The sequence below is a fragment of the Emys orbicularis genome, chromosome 7 (genome assembly GCF_028017835.1).
Source record: "Emys orbicularis isolate rEmyOrb1 chromosome 7, rEmyOrb1.hap1, whole genome shotgun sequence".
In the NCBI taxonomy this organism is placed as follows: Eukaryota; Metazoa; Chordata; order Testudines; family Emydidae; genus Emys; species Emys orbicularis.
This window is the reverse complement of record NC_088689.1, coordinates 36,422,748-36,441,758: the sequence shown is the minus strand read 5'-3', so window position 1 is coordinate 36,441,758 and position 19,011 is coordinate 36,422,748. Positions and strand designations below refer to the sequence as shown.

The 19,011-nt window shown below is 39.9% G+C and overlaps 1 protein-coding gene across 1 annotated transcript in view; it reads right to left on the bottom strand.

Moving 5' to 3' along the window:
• Positions 1–6,551: 6,551 nt before the first annotated feature.
• The window catches only part of SGMS1 (sphingomyelin synthase 1), a 209,203-nt gene continuing 196,743 nt past the window's right edge, over positions 6,552–19,011 (bottom strand). Inside the window, exons 8-10 of the mRNA XM_065407676.1 lie at positions 12,655–12,808; positions 10,323–10,489; positions 6,552–7,157 (exon numbers count right to left, since the gene is read on the bottom strand). Of these exons, the coding sequence (XP_065263748.1) occupies positions 6,978–7,157; positions 10,323–10,489; positions 12,655–12,808 (501 nt within the window). The 3' untranslated portion in view covers positions 6,552–6,977. The remainder of the gene's footprint in view (positions 7,158–10,322; positions 10,490–12,654; positions 12,809–19,011) is intronic.

Below are 19,011 nucleotides of genomic sequence, written 5' to 3'. Positions count from 1 at the left end.
CTGTCCTGACAGGGGCCTGTCTTGCCTTCCCAGGAGGTGTTTCCGTAGTGGCAGGTTGGGGGGAACCCGGGCCCGCCCTCTACTCCGGGTTCCGGCCCAGGGATCCTAATGGTAGCAGCTTTTGGCAGCCAACCTTTCACTGCCAGAGTTGCTACATTTCCCTGGGCCACTTCCCCACAGCTCTCCTGCTTCTCCCTTCTTCACCCTTACCTTAGGGCTCCCTTACCGATGGTTTGAGGGTGTCTTCATTAACCAGCCCTTCAGCCGCACTTCCTCTCCTCTGGCTCCCTGGCTCTCCCCAGCCTAACTGGAGTGAGCTCTTTTATAGTATCAAAAGGGCCTTAATTAAAGTCAGGTGTTCACATTACCTTAATGGACTCACCTGACTCTTTGCAGGTTAATTGGAGTCAGGTGTTCTCATTAATTTAGAGCAGCCCCTGCTCTGGTCACTCAGGGAACAGAAAACTGCTAATCCAGTGGCCAGTATATCTGCCTTCTACTATTTCGTTGTACCCAACTGGCCTGGGTCTGTCACACCCTATTTATGTATTTTGAAAGCATTTATATCCCAGCCCAGGGCCAGATTTTCAAAAGTGCTCAGCTTCCAATTTTTTGCCTAAATGAAGTTACTGGATTTGAAAACCCTCAAGCACCTAAGCAGCCCCCACTGTTCTAAATTTTTCTTTTTAGATACCATGCACACAGGATTTCTACTTGCCTACACAGGGCTCTGAGATAGGAGGGCGATGTCCCAGGGCATTTGGCCTCAAAGTGTTAAGGCTTATAGGCCAGGAGTGATTCAGAGGCACCTGGCTTTACACGCACTGTCAGTGTGCCAAAGTAAGAATGCAATGTATTGATTTATGCACTTGTGCCAGACTCCTCCACCCAGGCATGATGTGCACAAATGCATAAATCAATACATTGCATTCTTACTTTGGCACACTGACAGTGCGTGTAAAGCCAGGTGCCTCTGAATCACTCCTGGCCTATAAGCCTTAACACTTTGAGGCCAAATGCCCTGGGACATCGCCCTCCTATCTCAGAGCCCTGTGTAGGCAAGTAGAAATCCTGTGTGCATGGTATCTAAAAATAAGATCAATATCTGTTCCATCAGAAACCTGCCTTCATTTTAAGGGCTGGCTTTTTGTCTTACTGCCACACTTCATGCTTGGTGTCACCACAAGGAGGCAGAGATGCTAAGGTGCTGAAGCACCCCTCCTCTGCAAGTGTCCATGATTCCAGCGATGCACTGAAACAGACACATTGGACTGTCTCTTCGGTTAGGTATATGAGATCAGAGACGCTGTACCAAACGGCTTCTACTGCCCAGAGCAAGTGTGCACCGGTGCACATCTCCCTATGGCATCAACCTCACTGCACTTCTAGATCCCTGATCCTCTTGCCTCAAACACTTTTCTGACTCTGACCTCAAAGTCCTTTCCTGGCAAGCAGGAAATATAGCATCCATCCTTTAGAGCCTCCCACTACTGACAGGGGAACATGCCTCAACAAAACTAGAGAAAATAATTTACATTATTCAATAGCTGCAGCCAGGGGTCCTCTAAAACACCACAGGGATGATGTGACTTACTAAGAAAAAGAGAAACAAGAGAAATATTAATTGCACCTACACAATCCTGCCCGGAACAAGTCATCCAGAGACAGAGCAACTGCTCTTAGCAAGCAAACTACCCGGTTTCAAGAGAGACTGGGGGGACAATCTATATCTGAAGCCAACTGAAAAAACAGCCTAATTGGAATGATTGATGAGAGACCACTAAAGGATCCAGCAGAACTGTCAAAAGTAAATACAGTCTCCAAGAAAAGAGATGGAGCAGCATCAGACAAAGCTTCTGCGGGGAAGCAACTATGCTAACTGTGGTCATAAAGGGTCTGAGGAGGTCTAAAGGAGACTGAGGGCATGGCAGTTCCAATGGAACATAGGAGACGGGCTCATGCCCAGCTGCCAGTGTCTAAAAGGGCTGAAAATTTTAAGAGCTAGAAGAGTTCCAACCTCCCTCACCCTTGGAATACGAGACCCCAGACTGAAACTGAGACTCCTGTGCATATGTTTTTTCTAAATGATTGTGAGCAGCTCTTTGTAACTTCTTTAGAAAATTAGGATGGCAGAACCAAAGAAAATATACCATATCTGAACAATTTCAGAGACACATAGACAAGTTCTCCTTGATTATGGGGACCATGTGATATATTACGGTGGTTATTCTCTAATTATTGTATCAAACTCCAAATGTTCAGCCGCCGCACATTGCTTTATGGTCCCTGCAGGTTAAAGTTTAACTTGCCCTATCTTTCAGAACTCATACACCATCTGGTCCTAGTGTCCTGTTGCTGGTTAATTTATCAATTTGTTACAGTATTTCCTCTTTTGAAGCATTAGTTTCTGATAGTTTCCCTCTTTATTACCTGTAACTAAATAGGTATCTTTCCAACATTCTGTGTGGTGAATATTGATGTAAAGAAATCACGTAGCTTCTCCTTTATCCTTAATTGCCCCCTTTACTCGTGGGTAGTCCAGTTTTGTCTCACACCTTGAATTTTATTTTCCATGTTCCCAAATCCTCTCCATCCCATTTTCACACGGTATCCACTGGACAAGAGTAATTCCAGTTACCCAACAGTTATTTGCTGCCAACTACAACAGAAAGTATTAATCAAGACAGGTTTCTTTAATGAAAACTCACTGTGCAAATCAAAACATCTTTAGCAAAATTCATGCAGTAAGACAGTATAATGTAGAATGGAGCAGATTCAATTTAATGTAATGCTCATATATTCATAGAAATGCCAATGATCTTTCATGTGTGATCATGAAAAATCTAGACAATCTCATCACTTACCCCTGAGATCTGGAATCTTTCCCAAGCATTATCAACATCTAAGTTTTGTTAATTTTTAGATCAACTTTTTAGCCCTGTAGTTGCAAATGTTATGATCTGGGTTATATTTTATTGAAACCCATTAGGTGTGAATACACCCTTCATTTAAAATAGCTGAAAGAGACTGGGGCCCCACCTAAAACAAGGCATAATGGAGATTGTCCAGAAACTGGCACCATATGAGCACTTTTAAGAATTGATAACTCACCATCTCGTAACTGCTGTTTAAGATGAGTTGCATATGACCATTACACTGTAGGTGTATGTGTATCTCATGCACTGATGCCAGAGAGTATCCCCTAGTGGTACCCGTAGGCGTGGCCCCATTTACTCTCTGGCTTCCTCATGCTACAAATGAAGGGCATAAAAAGGAGAGCCACACTGATCATCTTTCAGTTTCTTTACACTGGGATACCAATGATAGACTCCAAGGTGTTGAGGAAGGAGGATGGGCCATGTAATGCACATATGTAACACATCTCAAAGAACAAACTGTTACGAGAAGCAGAATAGCCATTTCTTCTTCTTCTGGTGCTTGCATATCCCATTACACTGTATATGAATACCAGGACAATCCGGGGCCAGGCAGAGGAGAACAAGGGTGTGAACCCCCCCAAAACAAGCAAGTGAATCAACTGGTTGTATACAATGTTGTTGGGTATAAATATGTTTCAGATAAGGTCTTTTATAAAAGCTAGTAAAGTTTTGAACTTGATTGTCATTCGAAGATGAATTATGCATGTATATACACTTAGAAAACTGTAATTGTAACTAGGGTGTGCAACTACAGCATCACCTCACAGGAGTATGGGGAAGCAATCAGGCAGGGAGGGGCACCTCCCAGGGTAGTTGCTTACATTAAACTAACTCCAAACATCTAACATTGTACAACCCAGGGAAAGAGAATGGTGGACCATTAAAGTAATGGAAAGACATAGAAACTGAAAAGAAGGCCGTGCTTAACCAAAACTGGGGTTATGTCTAAAATAGCATTTATGTCAGCAAAACTTTTGTCACACAGGGTGTGCAACACACCCCTGAGCAAGATAAGTTTTGCCGGCATAAGCACCTGTGTGCAAAGCACTATGTCAGACATAGCTACTGCCGCTCATTGAACAGGTTTTATTATGTCAACAAGAGAGCTGCTCTCCCATTGGCATAACATGATGACATGAGTGCTCTTACAGCTGCACAGTTGGATCAGTACACCTGTGCCTCTGTAAGCTTGTAAGTATAGACATGGCCTAAGGAAGGAAGGAGTTTCCCCCACTCTGTGTAACCATGAATTACTAGTCTGAGAAAAAGAAAACAAAACACTGCAAACCCTGTTAATAGGGAAGGGGAGACTTGGGACTAGAAGAGCTATTGGGGTCACCCTGCAAGGAGTAAATAGGTGGGTGGAAGCCAGAGTGAGACCTTTATGCTTGAAGGCTGGTTACTAGTGTCAGGGGTTTGAACCATGGCAGCATAGAGGCACCGAATGTCACAAGGTAGGAGGTGACAGAACCCCTTACTGGGTGTGGGTGATCCCCAATTATCATTATCAATAGATATGGGGCTAGGCGTCTCATCAGAAGATGGACTCTCTTTTTTTCTTACATTTGTCTCTTCTCTTGATGCAGCTGTAATTGCATACTGTCTAATAAATCTGGGGACTGAGGCCCTAGTCTCCACTGTACAGATGGCAACGATAGGAACATTTCCCACAAAAGGAAATGAGGATGGATAAGTGCACTCTTGTTGAATGCAGACAGCTTCTCAGGAAATTTGAGATCTTTGGCAGCATAGGTGTGACAATGCAGCTTGCAATCCATTTAGAGTCGTCATGCTGCAATAGGATGATGTCTCATTTGCTCTGCATACGATACGAAGAGCTGGTAAGAAACCCAAAAGGGTTTTGTTCTGTCCAGGTAAAAGGCTCATCCTTGTGAGCATGTGACTTTGGAAGAGACTGACAAGTATATAGACTGCTTTAGGTGGAAATCAGATACCACCTTGGAAAGGTGCACTTTTTTCTCATAGATTATAGCATCTGGGGGATCTGTTACCAGCATGTGCAGCTCCCCACTACTCTAGCAGAGGTGATGGCCTCTAGCAGCCACTTTTGCTGAGAGGTGTAATAATGCAGCAGGAGGCTAAAGGTACAAATGAGGGACCCATAAGAGATGACAACAATAAATAAAGGAGGAGTTGGATTCCTGATAAGGGGAAGCCCCGCACATGTTGTCCTGGCACATGCACCAATTCAGAGATCACAATATCCTGTCTGAGATGCATACTAACTTGTCCAGCTGGTGAACCTCAATGTGGTAGATTGACTTGAGCCATGCCTGAATCCCCCGGATGTGCAGCCCGTCATGAGGGGTCCTGTGTGTACAAGCAGTCATGTCACCTAGGAGCCTGAAGCAATTCCTCATTGTGGATCAGGGTTGATCCTTGTACAACACATGGAGGTCTGTCAGACCTACTATCAGACCTTTAAATATTACTACTATTCCATAGCATTAATGCACTGACTTGTAAAATGTTAACACTGCCTAAAAATGAATGCTGTTTCCATAAAGTCCAATTCTGAGTCCATTTCAATAAAACACAGAAAAGTAAAGACAAGCCTCTGGAGTGGAAACCTACCATTAAATTTAAGACATATTGAAAAGATAGAAGAAAATACATTTTTTAAAAGTCTCTTTATTTTCCTTCACCATTATTGTTTTACAATACAAATATCACCTTGTGAATACACAAAAACCCTATAGAAGATAACTCTGCTTCACATAAAATACAGAATGGATATCTTCTTCATTCTTAAAAATCTATTTTGTTCTGCACATTGGCAAGGATATCATAGAATACTTCCCCAAACATACAGTATGTATGGTAGGAGTGAAACTTAGAGGTACATGCAGCTTCTGCACAAATATATTTTAAAGAAATAGATTATTTTTGTTGTTTTTCAACAACATTTTCATTAAAGGATGGAGAAACTATTCAATTTGAAGTCAGTGATCATCTGTAAAACTCCTGAAAAAGTGAATCCATGGCTGTTGTCTTGACAGTTAAAATCCAGTTACTGAGTAGATAATAAAATCAATTTAAATCTTACATTTTACTATCATCTGCCCACAATGTGTGAACAAGATCTGAGCCTTTGATTTGGTTTTTCCCTTCTAATAGCAATTTCAACACTAAGTAAATTTCCAGTTTAATTTAGTTATAAATGTAAAATTTATTAATGTATACAGTACATATACTTGTGTTTTCATGGAATATTTTATTTTAAATAAGAACATCTAAGACTGCCTACTGACCATACAATCAAGACAAGAAAGGCACTAGAAACATAGACAAATCTCTCTCTTCCAAGAAGCATTTTTTATTTTAACTCTCTTTTCTCTGACATGTAAAAATCTTTTTAAATTTAGTCTTCATACATATTTTGAAAAATAAAGTTAGGAAATACTTAGAAAATCACTTTACAACAGAATATTATTTTTTTGCACTTTTTGACACTGTCACTGCAGATTTTACAAAATCAAAAGTTACTAAACTTTTCTGTGTCTTATCATTTTATTTGTAACATTGGTGTAACAGGTAGAAAGAGTTTTAATTTTTTCCCCAGTCAGGTATTTAGAAACCTTCATATAGACATTTGCTAGAAAATGGCTTACAGCCCAATCTTTGGGGCAAGAGATATGAAAAGTATGTTTTCCCAAGAAAATAATACGTTTTATTCCCAGATGTGACTGGAAAGACCAGAACATATGATATAAAAGTTTTCATTTATGCTGTCGCATCATATACAAAGGAACATGGTGATGGGTAATGTAAATCCCAAATCTATTAACAAGAAATGTATACAGTGCATGATAAGTTAAATTTTCTTTATTGTTGTCCAACGCAGATCCTTTGGAGAGAAAAAAAGATCACAGTGCTTTCCAGGTAACTGAATTGGTTAAGTCAAGGAAATGGTTAAAAGATAAAGGATTAGGGAGCAGTTCACTTTTTTATGGCATCTTCTCTCATGGAGTTCTGAGCACTTTGGACAGTTCCTTTCCCCCCCACTTTTAACAGCTGTTATGTGTCATTCACCAATCTGCTGTATTTAGCTTGTCTACCGAGATGCAGCACCGGCCAGGGGAAGGGCCAATGGTAAGAGCGAGGTACAATTCCTTGAACATTCTTTTCAAAGTACTGAAAGGGCCTGTACCACCACACCCGTGCAAGGAGGTTAGTTTGGGAAGCTTCTTTTAGCACCTGCACAAAGATAATTAAGAAAAAATAATTACAAACAAGCACAGCAATTTCTCTCATTACTTTAATGCACACTGTTTGCCACCATCGTCTGCAATTCTCCACAAATTTATTGTTTCAATTTACATATTACCTGCCTCCTATCTCTACGCACATTTACATTAACAATATGAACACATACCAAAACCAACTTACATTGACAAAACTTCAGCTGGATAAAAATAATTATTTTTCACGTGCATCCTATCCACTGCCCCCGAAAAACTCTCCTTCCTTCCTCCCATGAAAGTCTGAACAAACAGAACATGTCCTAACAGTCAAACTGCAGCTCCATTGACCAAGTGAGTAAGCAAGTTACGGATTTGGGAGCCCTATGAGAACTCTCTGTCCTCCAGGGGTTGTTAGTTCCACAGGAACAGCAAGTCTCAACTGTCAAGGAGTTGTCCTAGGTGAGAGAATTTTTATAGATAGCCGGAGGATCCAAACTATAAAGAACTATCCAGATTAAAAGAAACATCTGTAACAGTACCATGTATAAAGCAAGCCAGTTTTATGGAGCACAGGCATGCTTCTTGTGTGAAACACCAGTAAATAATTTGGTGTTCAAGCAATGTAGCAGATAAAGTTTCTGTGTGGTTAACCCTTAGCTTTTCAGTAACCCAGTCTGGAGGTTACTGAAGCATGAATGACTCTGGAGAGATTCATACCTGAAGGGGAAAAAAGTCACAAACTGGCAAAAAACACACTTGGCTTCTGGAATCATCTGGGAATCAACACAATCTAGGGTTGCCAACTTCAGGGCATGTCTACACTGCCCCACAGTTTGGACTAATGGGTGGTGTCAGTAGTAGTGCTCCCCTGGTAGAAACTGTGGGAGCAAAATTAAAGGTCCTGAGGTCACACTAATGTTGCATCAGTGAGAACTCGGGACCTTTACATTTGTGACTATGGCATCCACATGGGGGAGTTAACAGTGCAGTACTTTGGTGTGCGCTGCTAATCACATCTCTCCTTAGTCTGAACTGTGGGGCAGTGTAGATATGTCTTCAGTAACAAAAGAAAGACATACCCCAATACAGCTAAAGGGGCTAACAAACTCTGACATAACCTCTTTTTGCTTTCCCTAATCCTCAAACATCTCTTGACTCTTGTCTTGGGTCAACTTAAGCTAGCTATAGTTCAACCAGGTCAATTTTTGGACAGACATTGAGGCAGCACAGCAACCATGCTGTTTGGGGGGTTCGATGAAATAGTGATTCCAGTGCCAAACTGGGCAAGCACCATATTAGCCCAAGTAGGAAATATAAGCAAGTGGCCCATATAACAATATTTCATTTTCATTCTATCTCTAGGCTCATAGGCAAGATAGACCCATTCCAGTGAATCCAGGTTAGAAATGGGAGACCTCCTTCATCTACAGCAGATACAGCCAGCACAGCTGTGCCAATTTCCAAACTGCATATGGGCTAACGCTGAACCACAAACCAGACAGGAGAAAATAATGATGTTGTACTGTAATTGAACCAGCTCTCAGTAATACAGTGAAAACAGAGGTATAATCCATGATTATGGATGCCAATAATCATATTACCAACTTACCTGGTGTTACACAGCATGAACTGTAATGTAGACCCCTTGTCTTGTGCCTTTGGGATAAGATTCCTGACAAGACTACAGAACTAATATCACACACCTGGTCTACACCATAAAGATGATCTCTTCCTATCTAGTGTTCTCCTACTCTTCATGAAAAGGACTGAAGGACCAAGTCCTCTGAAGTCAATCCTGGGCTTCCATATTCCCAAACTGTACAGCACTGCTATTCAATCACCCTGAAATGGCTAATGAAGTATCAGTTGCTGCAGCTGGATGCCAAGTAAGGACACCCAAGACAAAGCGAAAAGGACATTTAGAGAATGATATATTCCTCAGTTGAATGTAAACTCAATAATCCACAACCATCGCTACTATATAAGTCTTCCATCACAAAAGAACCATCCTGCCAGGGCCATGCCAGTTGGTATCGTCACACACAAGATTTAATGGATTACCTTTAGTCTCTATTCCCAAGCATACTAAATGATTCCCAGAACCAATATATGCAGATATATCATCACTGTGAAAACTGGATGACAGGACAACCAATGTTTTTCTGTGCAACAAAGTACAGCATTTCCCATAACAAGACTTTTGTGGTGTAATTTCCACCACTGTGCTTTAAGTTAGGTTTCACTTCACTAGTTTACAGTTGCAAAACGCATTGATTCATTTTTCTGGGAGCAGTAAACCTATCAGTACCAGGCTTGTATTACAATCTAAAAAGTATTGTAATGCCTTAAGCTTGCATTACTTTTTATATTATCAACTTAAAACAATTTTGCTGCTGGCATTAATTATCAAGACCATATATTGCCATCTTTTCATGTCCTAAACCAAGATCTAGCAGCTTCCTTTTCCAACAATTATATATATAATTCCCCCTAGTTAGAAGCTTTGGGTATATACTAGAAATGATGGAACATTGATGATTCGCAGAACATTCATACTTCAGCACTGCATGTAGGCCCTGAATAAGCATGTGCTCAAGTGCTATTGTGAACTGGAGCCATAGCAGGCATATAAGGAGAGACTGTGTTAAAGGATATATAATCAGGATTTTCAATTTTCCACATATAATACTTTTACACTGACCTATTATCTTAGATCAAAAGAGACTCCATTCCTATCTTAGATTTTATGAGGATCAGCAAATAGTTTTGAGTAAAAATAGACACTGAATTTTTGCCCAAGTCTGAAGTCAGTCAATGGATTTTCCATTTAAACCAGGACTCTACATTACTGAGCCTTGGCAGACTAAATTAAAAATAAGTCAGTCAGTATTGCTATCAGTTTAACTCTACAAGACCCTCAAACACATGACAGTAGCATTAAAATAATGAGATTTTAAAACAAAAATAAATCATTTCGGTCTGTCTTCTGATTTTTGAGCATTAGAGTTGTAAAAAATCAAATTTCTCTACCCACTCCACATCCCTCTCTGCTTCGTCCCACATTTCTGTTAGTTATTTCTTTCTGTGTCTCAAAACAACATATCATAATTCATTCACTGACATTCTAAAGAAGGAGATGAAGAGCTAAGGAGAACCAAATATTTGGGGGAAAACTCACTTGCTGATTGGCCATTGTGTGATACCACCAGAAAAGCCTTGTAGTGATGTAGTAAGCCACCACCACATCCACAGTGTAGTGGTCATGCGCCAAGAGAATACAGAACATCCCAACTATGCTAAGAGCCCAACAAATCCAATGATACCACCAAAGTCGCCGAGGTGAATCTGAAAGCAAGAAAAATAATCACTATTTAATCACATAAAGTGTTGATAACATTACTTAAAACACTAATTTATTACTCTGGAAGCCAGTAATTTATAATTAGAAACAGGAGACTGTTAGACAACAACAACAGTGCACGTGAATTGCACAATAAGACTTATTGTAATAGCTGTCATTACAGTACCCCAAGATTTAGGACAGGAATGATCTGATTGCAAAATAACAAAATAATTAATGTTTACTTCTCAATTTGAAAAGTAAACAGAATATTTTTTTTTAATGTATTCATAGGTGGGGGAGAGAGAGAGAGAGCCTGGAGCACTGGGCCTGGTGTAAGATCTGATGCCTGAATCACAGTCATCAAAGTTAAGGCATGTCATGAACCAAAGTCAAGCCATGTATTACAGCACATGCTACAAGTTTACTGTCTGATACATGACCTTAGCAAAAGTATTGCTAGTGTTGCTAAAACAGGCTCCTAAGAAGCAACAGATACTGGGTTTGTGTGTAGACACACTCTAAAAAATTAGCTCAGGGACATCCTGACACCAGATAAGAGGGTTTGACAAAAGTGATAAATAGGGATGTTTTGCCGAGATGCCTGGAGCAATATACAAGGGGAGGTAACACGCAGATGTCATGAAACACATAAGGTGGCACATAAGTTGTTAGTCTACAAATATCAGGGTACTTCGCCTTAACCCTTTATGTGGCCTAGGAGACAGCAGACTCTGGCTACTGATTGCCACTCCTTCCCACTGGGCACACGTGTTTGCCTACTTGTAACCACAGAGCCAAGACACTAGTTCTGTGCCTTGAGAGCAATAAACCTGGCCGAGTACCTTTGTCACTGAACAGTGCATGTGGTCTTTTTTTCTGGGTAGTACTATCAAGGTCTGCTGAACCAACTCTCTTTGCAGGGCTGGGATAGCATACGGAGAGAGCAACATGCATGCCAACTGACAACAGTCAGATACTAAAAAAAGGAAAGGCTAATTGATTCCTCAAAAAATTACATCTATGACTATTTGGCTAGTTTATCTCAGTCTATAAAAACAGAAGTATCTATAATCTTATAAAGTACTTTGAGATGGTAATTATACATACTATAATTATACCTTTAAATCTGCTATTGTGTGTCCAGGGAGGCTGAAGTGTTCGCCTATAGATACAAAAACACTTCAACCTCCCTACACACAATAGCAGATTTAAAGGTAGCCATCCTGCAGCAAAAAAACTTCAGGACCAGACTTCAAAGAGAAACTGCTGAGCTTCAGTTCATTTGCAAATTTGGCACCATCAGCTCAGGATTGAACAAAGACTGTGAATGGCTAGCCAACTACAAAAGCAGTTTCTCCTCCCTTGGTGTTCACACCTCAACTGCTAGAAGAGGGCCTCATCCTCCCTGACTGAACTAACCTTGTTATCTCTAGACTGATTCTTGCCTGCATATTTATACCTGCCTCTGGAAATTTCCACTACATGTGTATGACAAAGTGGGTATTCACCCACGAAAGCTTATGGTCCAATACGTCTGTTAGTCTATAAGGTGCCACAGGACTGTTTGTCGCTTTTTACAGATCCAGACTAACAGGGCTACCCCTCTGATACTTGACTACATGGCTATTGTAATTATTTTTTCCCTATATTCTCTTCCCTGCCATTTTGTGTGTGTGTGTGTGTGTGTACACACATACGTATGTACACTTTTGGGCCTGATCATCCCTTCAGTTGTATGCACACAACTTCCAGTATCTTTGGGAAAGTGACTTTGGTTTTTTTGTGCACATTTCCCATTCTGCAAAACACATATGCTAATATTTACCTACTAAACTGAGGTATTGTGAGACTTGTGTTTTTAAACTATTGAAATACTTGGATCAAAAGCACTATATTCAGTGAGTGTGAAGTATGTTTTATATCATGTTTACTCAAAATATACCTTAATAAGAATGAATAATCCAAGTATAAATCATACAGTAGTGTTTTATTCCATTTTCACCTGTTTTCATATTCAATAAAGCATATATTATTGGCTTATATTACTGAATAGACTTGAACAAGCTGGGTTTTTCACTCTAATTATTTAATGGATCGAGACAGTGAACATTCTTTAATCATTAATTATATACAAAATTAAATTCCATAAACATTGTAATGAACTTACACTCTTTGATAAATAAATATGTAAGTGTTAACATGACTGTGTGGCCGCTGTAGAGATAGTCACCACACATGTTGTGGGATCCTGTGATAGATAACCCCCCTCCAGCAAGCAATTTCATTATCCTCCTCAGATGAGACTCCCAATCTCCAAAGAGCTGGTGGAAGAAGAGAAGAACACATTTAACCAAGGTTATTTCATACTGCATTAAAGATATGAAAGGTTAACACAGATTATGAGAGAGGGCATTACCCTACAAGGGGTCAAGCATCTCCAATACAATGCTGAACAAGCCTGACTCCCATTGATGCTAATAGGACTTGAGGATGCTTACTAATTTATGTGATCAGACCCTTTATCTTGGTAACTTTACATGAGATATTTAATTAGAAAAAAACCCAATTGGTTCCAAAGACTACTGCCAAATATCTTTGGGGCATAACAATGAGACTTTAAGACTACAATACATAAAAATGGTGAAAAAATAAAGGAATTGTTTTGTGATTACAACATGCAGAAAAAACTACTGGGATGAAAATGCATGGAGTGTTACTCTAATTAAATAGATTTATATTTTCTAAGATAGGAAACCAAAAATTATGGAGACTTCCCTAAGAAAACAAACTGTCAGGGACTTTCCCTTTCTTTGCAAATAGCTAATGATTTGGGGAGAAAAGGAAACTAACAAATAGCCATTCACTTTCAATTAAAATAATCAACATGACTTATCTTTTAGGTGTTATTCTGGATCAAAGCAATAACTCCATAGGTACTGCCATTACATCTAGCAATTAATATACCATGATTTTAGAGTGCTATCAGTTATGGTAACACTAAAATAGGTAAGATGAAATCATTTTCCCTGGTATTCATAAATATTTATAAGTGCTGCCATTTAAGACATTCTTCTGCAGATGTTTTGCTGGCAACGTTCAATATTGTTCACTACTGTAAGGAAAAATGATTCTAGTGGGCGCTTTAAATTCAGGTAATTGTTTAGTTTTCTCAATGGGAGCTACACAGCTATAGCTGAGAATGCTTTGTAAGCCCCGTAAATATATTGTGGAATCCTGGGAAAGCAGGAAAACAACTCCTAGGAAAACAGCTTTTCTATCTCCTTTACAGTTACATCTCCAGAAAATAGTGAAGTGGTCACTCTTTCTCACAGATGAATGGCAAAGGAATTAAGTCAACCAGGCAAATAATTTGTACAGCAATAGTAAAAGGTCTTCCGAACTTAGCTTTTTTTCTAAGAATGAGACAAAACCCAGAAGCTAAGGTCAGGCAGTCAAAATACAGAACTCAGACTGACAGATTAATCAAATGTATATAGTCTTGCCTAAATCCAGTTCCTAGAATACAGGGTTTTTTGGAGCTACTCTGGTTTCTATTGGCAAACAGATGTGTTTGTGGAGAGAAAAAAAGAACAGGTTATGTTACTACATGAGCTGTCATGCAACTTACTTACTTCTTCCAATGAATAATGGACCAATACAAAGCAAAACTCACAATAAAAATTCAAACACCGAACAGCAATGGAATATAAACACAATAGCTATAAAAACATGGAATAGTTTTCTGGGATGACAAGATAACACACTAAGCAAATCAAGCAGCAGGAACATCTGTAGCACCATAAAATCCTATACACTGAATGACACAGATTGCAAAAATGTACTTTACATACCAATGTCTCTTCTCTTTGAAAAATCTCATCTAACAAATATTCTGAAGCCCAACACCTCCACAAAAATAAGTATGTTAAACAGAAATCAAATTATTCCAGCTACAGACTGCAATTTTTAGGTGTTTTCATTAAATCTGGTAACCCCCCATTTTCCTTTTAATTTGATAATGATAAATTGTAAACAATTAAGATGAATTAGTAACAATGCTGTTCCTACAGAAATTAGTCCAATAGTAAATTGGATGAATTGTCCAATTTAATGAGCTTGATCAAACAGTAAATACCACCTTAACATTCAATGTGGTCTGATAACACCTGAAATTTGATACAATGGTTTCTGCATAAAGAAGAGCTATAAAGCTTTATAGTTCTGGTTAACCATATTCCCCTATTATTACCCACCCCTCATATGGCTACCACCCAGTGGATCCAGTGTTGGAAATGCCTCCATAAATTATGTACAGCGTTTCCAGCTCTGTTGAATCATTTCCACAATTTGGCTCAAACATCAGCAAGGAACATAGGACATTGGTCGTATGTTCAGTGAGTGCTAGACAACTGCGTATTCACTCACTGTGTGGGCTGGCCATTTCCCTCTGGCTGTGGAGCCAGGCCACCTAGGCACAGATTTAATACAATTCTGTGCTTCCTTTACCAGGCTGACAGGGCTGCCCAGAGGGGGGGGGGCAAGTGGGGCAATTTGCCCCAGGCCCCGGGCCCCGCAGGGGCCCCTACGAGAGTTTTTCGGGGGCCCTGGAGCGGGGTCCTTCACTCGCTCCGGGGCCCCCGGAAAACTTGCTCCGGGTCTTCGGCAGCGGGGGTCCTTCTGCTCCGGGACCCGCCGCCGAACTGCCCTGAAGACCCGCGGCCGGGGGTCCTTCCACCCCGGGACCCGCCGCCGAAGACCCCAGGCCCCCTGAATCCTCTGGGTGGCCCTGCAGGCTGATGAGTATTCAAGAAGGTAGAGCAGATCTCACACAGAAGACCAGGAAACACCATCACTTATTAGCTGCTGTTCACTATTCCCACCAATGCAGAAAAAACTGAAGGCTGGTGCCTTAGCTGTCTCCTGGAGAAAGTCAATCTGTGAACTATCTATACCCTCCCATCTCCCCAAAAAAGGAAGATAAAACCTGTTTTCATTATACTCCTCTGAAGAGTGACTGAAAAACCCATTTTTTCCAGTGACCCCCTCTGCAGCAAGGACAGGGACAGGGAAAAAGCAAATTACCCATGGTCTATGGCTGGAGCAAAATTCTCCTGCCTATCACAAGTGTTCAGATGCATTGGGATGAATAGGATGCGTAAGGTGACTATGTGGAGAGGCTGGGGAGACTCATTAGAAAAAAGAAGAAAGAGGGTGATTGGGAAGAAGTGAGATTACTGGAGAGAAGAAGAGTAAGAAATGGAAAGATAATAACTGAAGGAATGGAGGAGACAATACATAGAATGCAAGGAAGGAGAAATAGGTGGAGGGGGAGAAAAGTGTTAGCAAGGGACAAACAGGTAATGAGAACTGAACAATGGTAGAAGCCAAACATTAATAACTACAATATGAAGGAAAAGTGTGATGTGAAAGACATGAAAGAAGCTTAAAAAAAAAGTCAGAGTGGCAAAGTGTTGTTTTCAAAAACATTTTATTAAATAGAAAGATGATTGCGAAGTATTACCACAAACTAGACACATTCAGACTGTTTCCACAAACAAAAGCTTATTAAAAACCAGGTAAAACTGCTAAGGGTAAAACATATCCACACAAATGCATAAAACAAAAGAACTTACAAGTTCTGGAAAACTTGTTTATAATACTTTAACATCCAGTCACAACATTAAACATACTCCACACCTCTCCGAAGGATACAGACACACAAGAGACTCACCAAATTCATCCAACTCACACTGTAATTAAAAGTGTAATCTTTTTCAGCAACACTATAATTTATATTTATAGCAGACATAAATGGGAAAGCGTATGACGTGTTCTTCTTTCATGTGGGAAGTATACGTTTGGAGTTAAGGTTCAGCATTGCAGTGCCTCCCTGCCCCAGTCTGAAGCAAGAAACAGTATACAGGCTTCTCTGACCTCTGGTGAAGCTCTGGTTCTTCAGAGGCTTACTATGTCTCTCAAGCTTCAGCTAGCTCACTGGAGTGGAAACCCTGTCTTCCACCCCAAGCACAAGGGATTATCAATGAGAAGGACAAGGATGACCCGTGGCCATCTTTTACAGTTAGCCCCTTCCTCTCTGTATGATTCCTACTGTTGACCTCTGTCCACCTATGTTCCCTGGAACACATGCATGCATTGGAGTATCCATATCTCAAATTTGTCCTGGGACTTTGCTTCCCTTTCACTGCCAGTATGACTGTAAAATCTAAGAGGCCTCAGAACATTAGTTTCCACTTTTTATTTTGAAACAAATTCAACTAGTGTAGCCCACAGCGCGCACACACATTAATTTACTTAAATTCAAACAGTAGGTGGAAGGGCCAGCTGGATTTCCAAATATCTGACTGGGTTTATATCTCTTCCTCTTGATGTTTAAACTATCTATGCAATGGATGATTTAAGCTCAAAGATACTTCTGGAGAATTTTTTTTATTTTGCCTTCGGAATGCACCAGATGGCAAATACATTTTTAAAAAAAAAATCTATTTGTGAAGATTCTACTCCCCCTCCAAACAAAGGTTTTTGCTCCTTCCAGAAGATCATTAACTATTTTATGGAGTGTTTGTAAGATACTGTTTGGGCTGCTCACACCTGCTAGAGTGACTCTGATCAGATATTTGCATTCATTCAAAAGAGGCCACTAATAGAAGTAATGGAATTTTTTTACACTCTGTTGCAAGCATAACAGGGGCACATTGGTCACTCAAAGAAAAGATTGTATTGCATGCCTACAAACTACCTGGAAGTATAGGATCTAACGGCTTAGTATATTAACCAGTTAGGATCTAATGGATTAGTGTAGTAACCAGATAATTCTTCATGCTGTATCATAATCTAATTTTAAAGAGGGTCACAGCCTAAAGTAACCATGGTAACCATTTAATAATTAGAGCAAAACATGTACTACTAAAATCAGTAACTACTGAATACATTTGTCTTCTGAAGACTAATATTCCTTTATTTTAGAGCTTATTCTTGTTTTAAAAACTCAACTGAAGGCATGAATTATACTTTTCAGACAGTTCAAATGTTAAGGATCTGTTTAGTATCTTTCATGGTGATTATAAACACTTCCTGTATTACCCATAAAAGCCTAGAATGGTCCCAAACACTGAATCGTTTCTTTCAAATTATGTCTGACTCAGATAAGGAGATGACAAGGGATTTTCGGGATTGAAAATGCTCTATATTTTACAAGGAAGTCCTGTAGAAAGATCAAAGAACATATCAAAACTCTGCAGTAATGGAGTACAAAGCTCGTTAGTCCTTGTTATAAAGGTCACTTAAAACGTTGGCAAACCTGCCTAATTTCTGTTGAAATAAAGAATGTTCCTTTTCAAAAATGGCAAATTTACTCAGTTTGGAATGATAGTATCTGGTTTCTTTTTGTACTTATAGTGGCTCGCTGTTTAACTGACTGATCACACATGTTGCTGATTTCCCCTTCTCATGTCCCTACCCATTCCTCCATTTACAAAGACATATGTCTCCAAGCAGCTACATAGGATTTGGCAAAGACTACACTGTCACCATATAAGCAGTGCTAATTTCCAACACTGGCCAGCACACTCGTTGGAACATTTTCTCTTGGAAACCAAACATTTTGGGTTTGTCTGCTTTAAGAACACCAGTGCAGTTCCACCCATAAAAGAACAGTGACAATACGAGTGTAAACTAGGTTAAGGGGTGTTGGATTTTTAAGATGCCCTGCCAACTAATTCTGCTCTGTAAGTGGAGTTTCACCAATACAGAAAAATGTGGACGAAGCCGTAGAGAGCTTCTACGGGGGAGGTTTCAAATAGGCTGATTAGATTATTTCTCTCAAGCTTAATAATTACCATAATTAACATCTAGGCTGGCTAGGGATAGGAATGCTGTGGAGAGAGTGAGCGAGCACTACGGCTTGTCTACAGTTTTTGTATCACTTAAATTATATTGGTTTCAAACTGGTACAGTATAATGCCCCCAGTGCAGATCCAATGATACCCATATAAAGGTGCTTATACTAGGATAGCTAAGTGTTGTAAATTTGGGGAAGTAAGTAGAGCTTGGTGGGAATTTACCATAAGAAAACCATTAAAATGGAAAATTTATTGTCCACAAAATCAAATGTTTTTATTGGAAAATTTCTGTTTTTCCAGGACCCTTTGATTTTCTATTAGAAAAATGGAAACAAGATATTTCTTTGGGTCAGTTCGATACAAATCGGAATATTTCACTTTGCTTAATCTGAAATGCTTTGTTTCAAATCAATTCAACAAAACATTAAACTGCCTTCCCTACTAGTGCATTCCCTCATGGGACCTACATGTCAGGCTCTCTGGAGGACTACAAATCCCACAATGCCATCTGGACTCTCCTTTGATGAAACTGTAGGGGAATCGTGTGACTCTGCATGAATCGCAGATATAGTCCAGGTGTGAAGCCTGGTCCCTGGGGAGAATAGAGCCCAACAGGCTCCCCAAATACAACTTCCATGTTCAACAGTGGTGAAAGAACAGGTTAA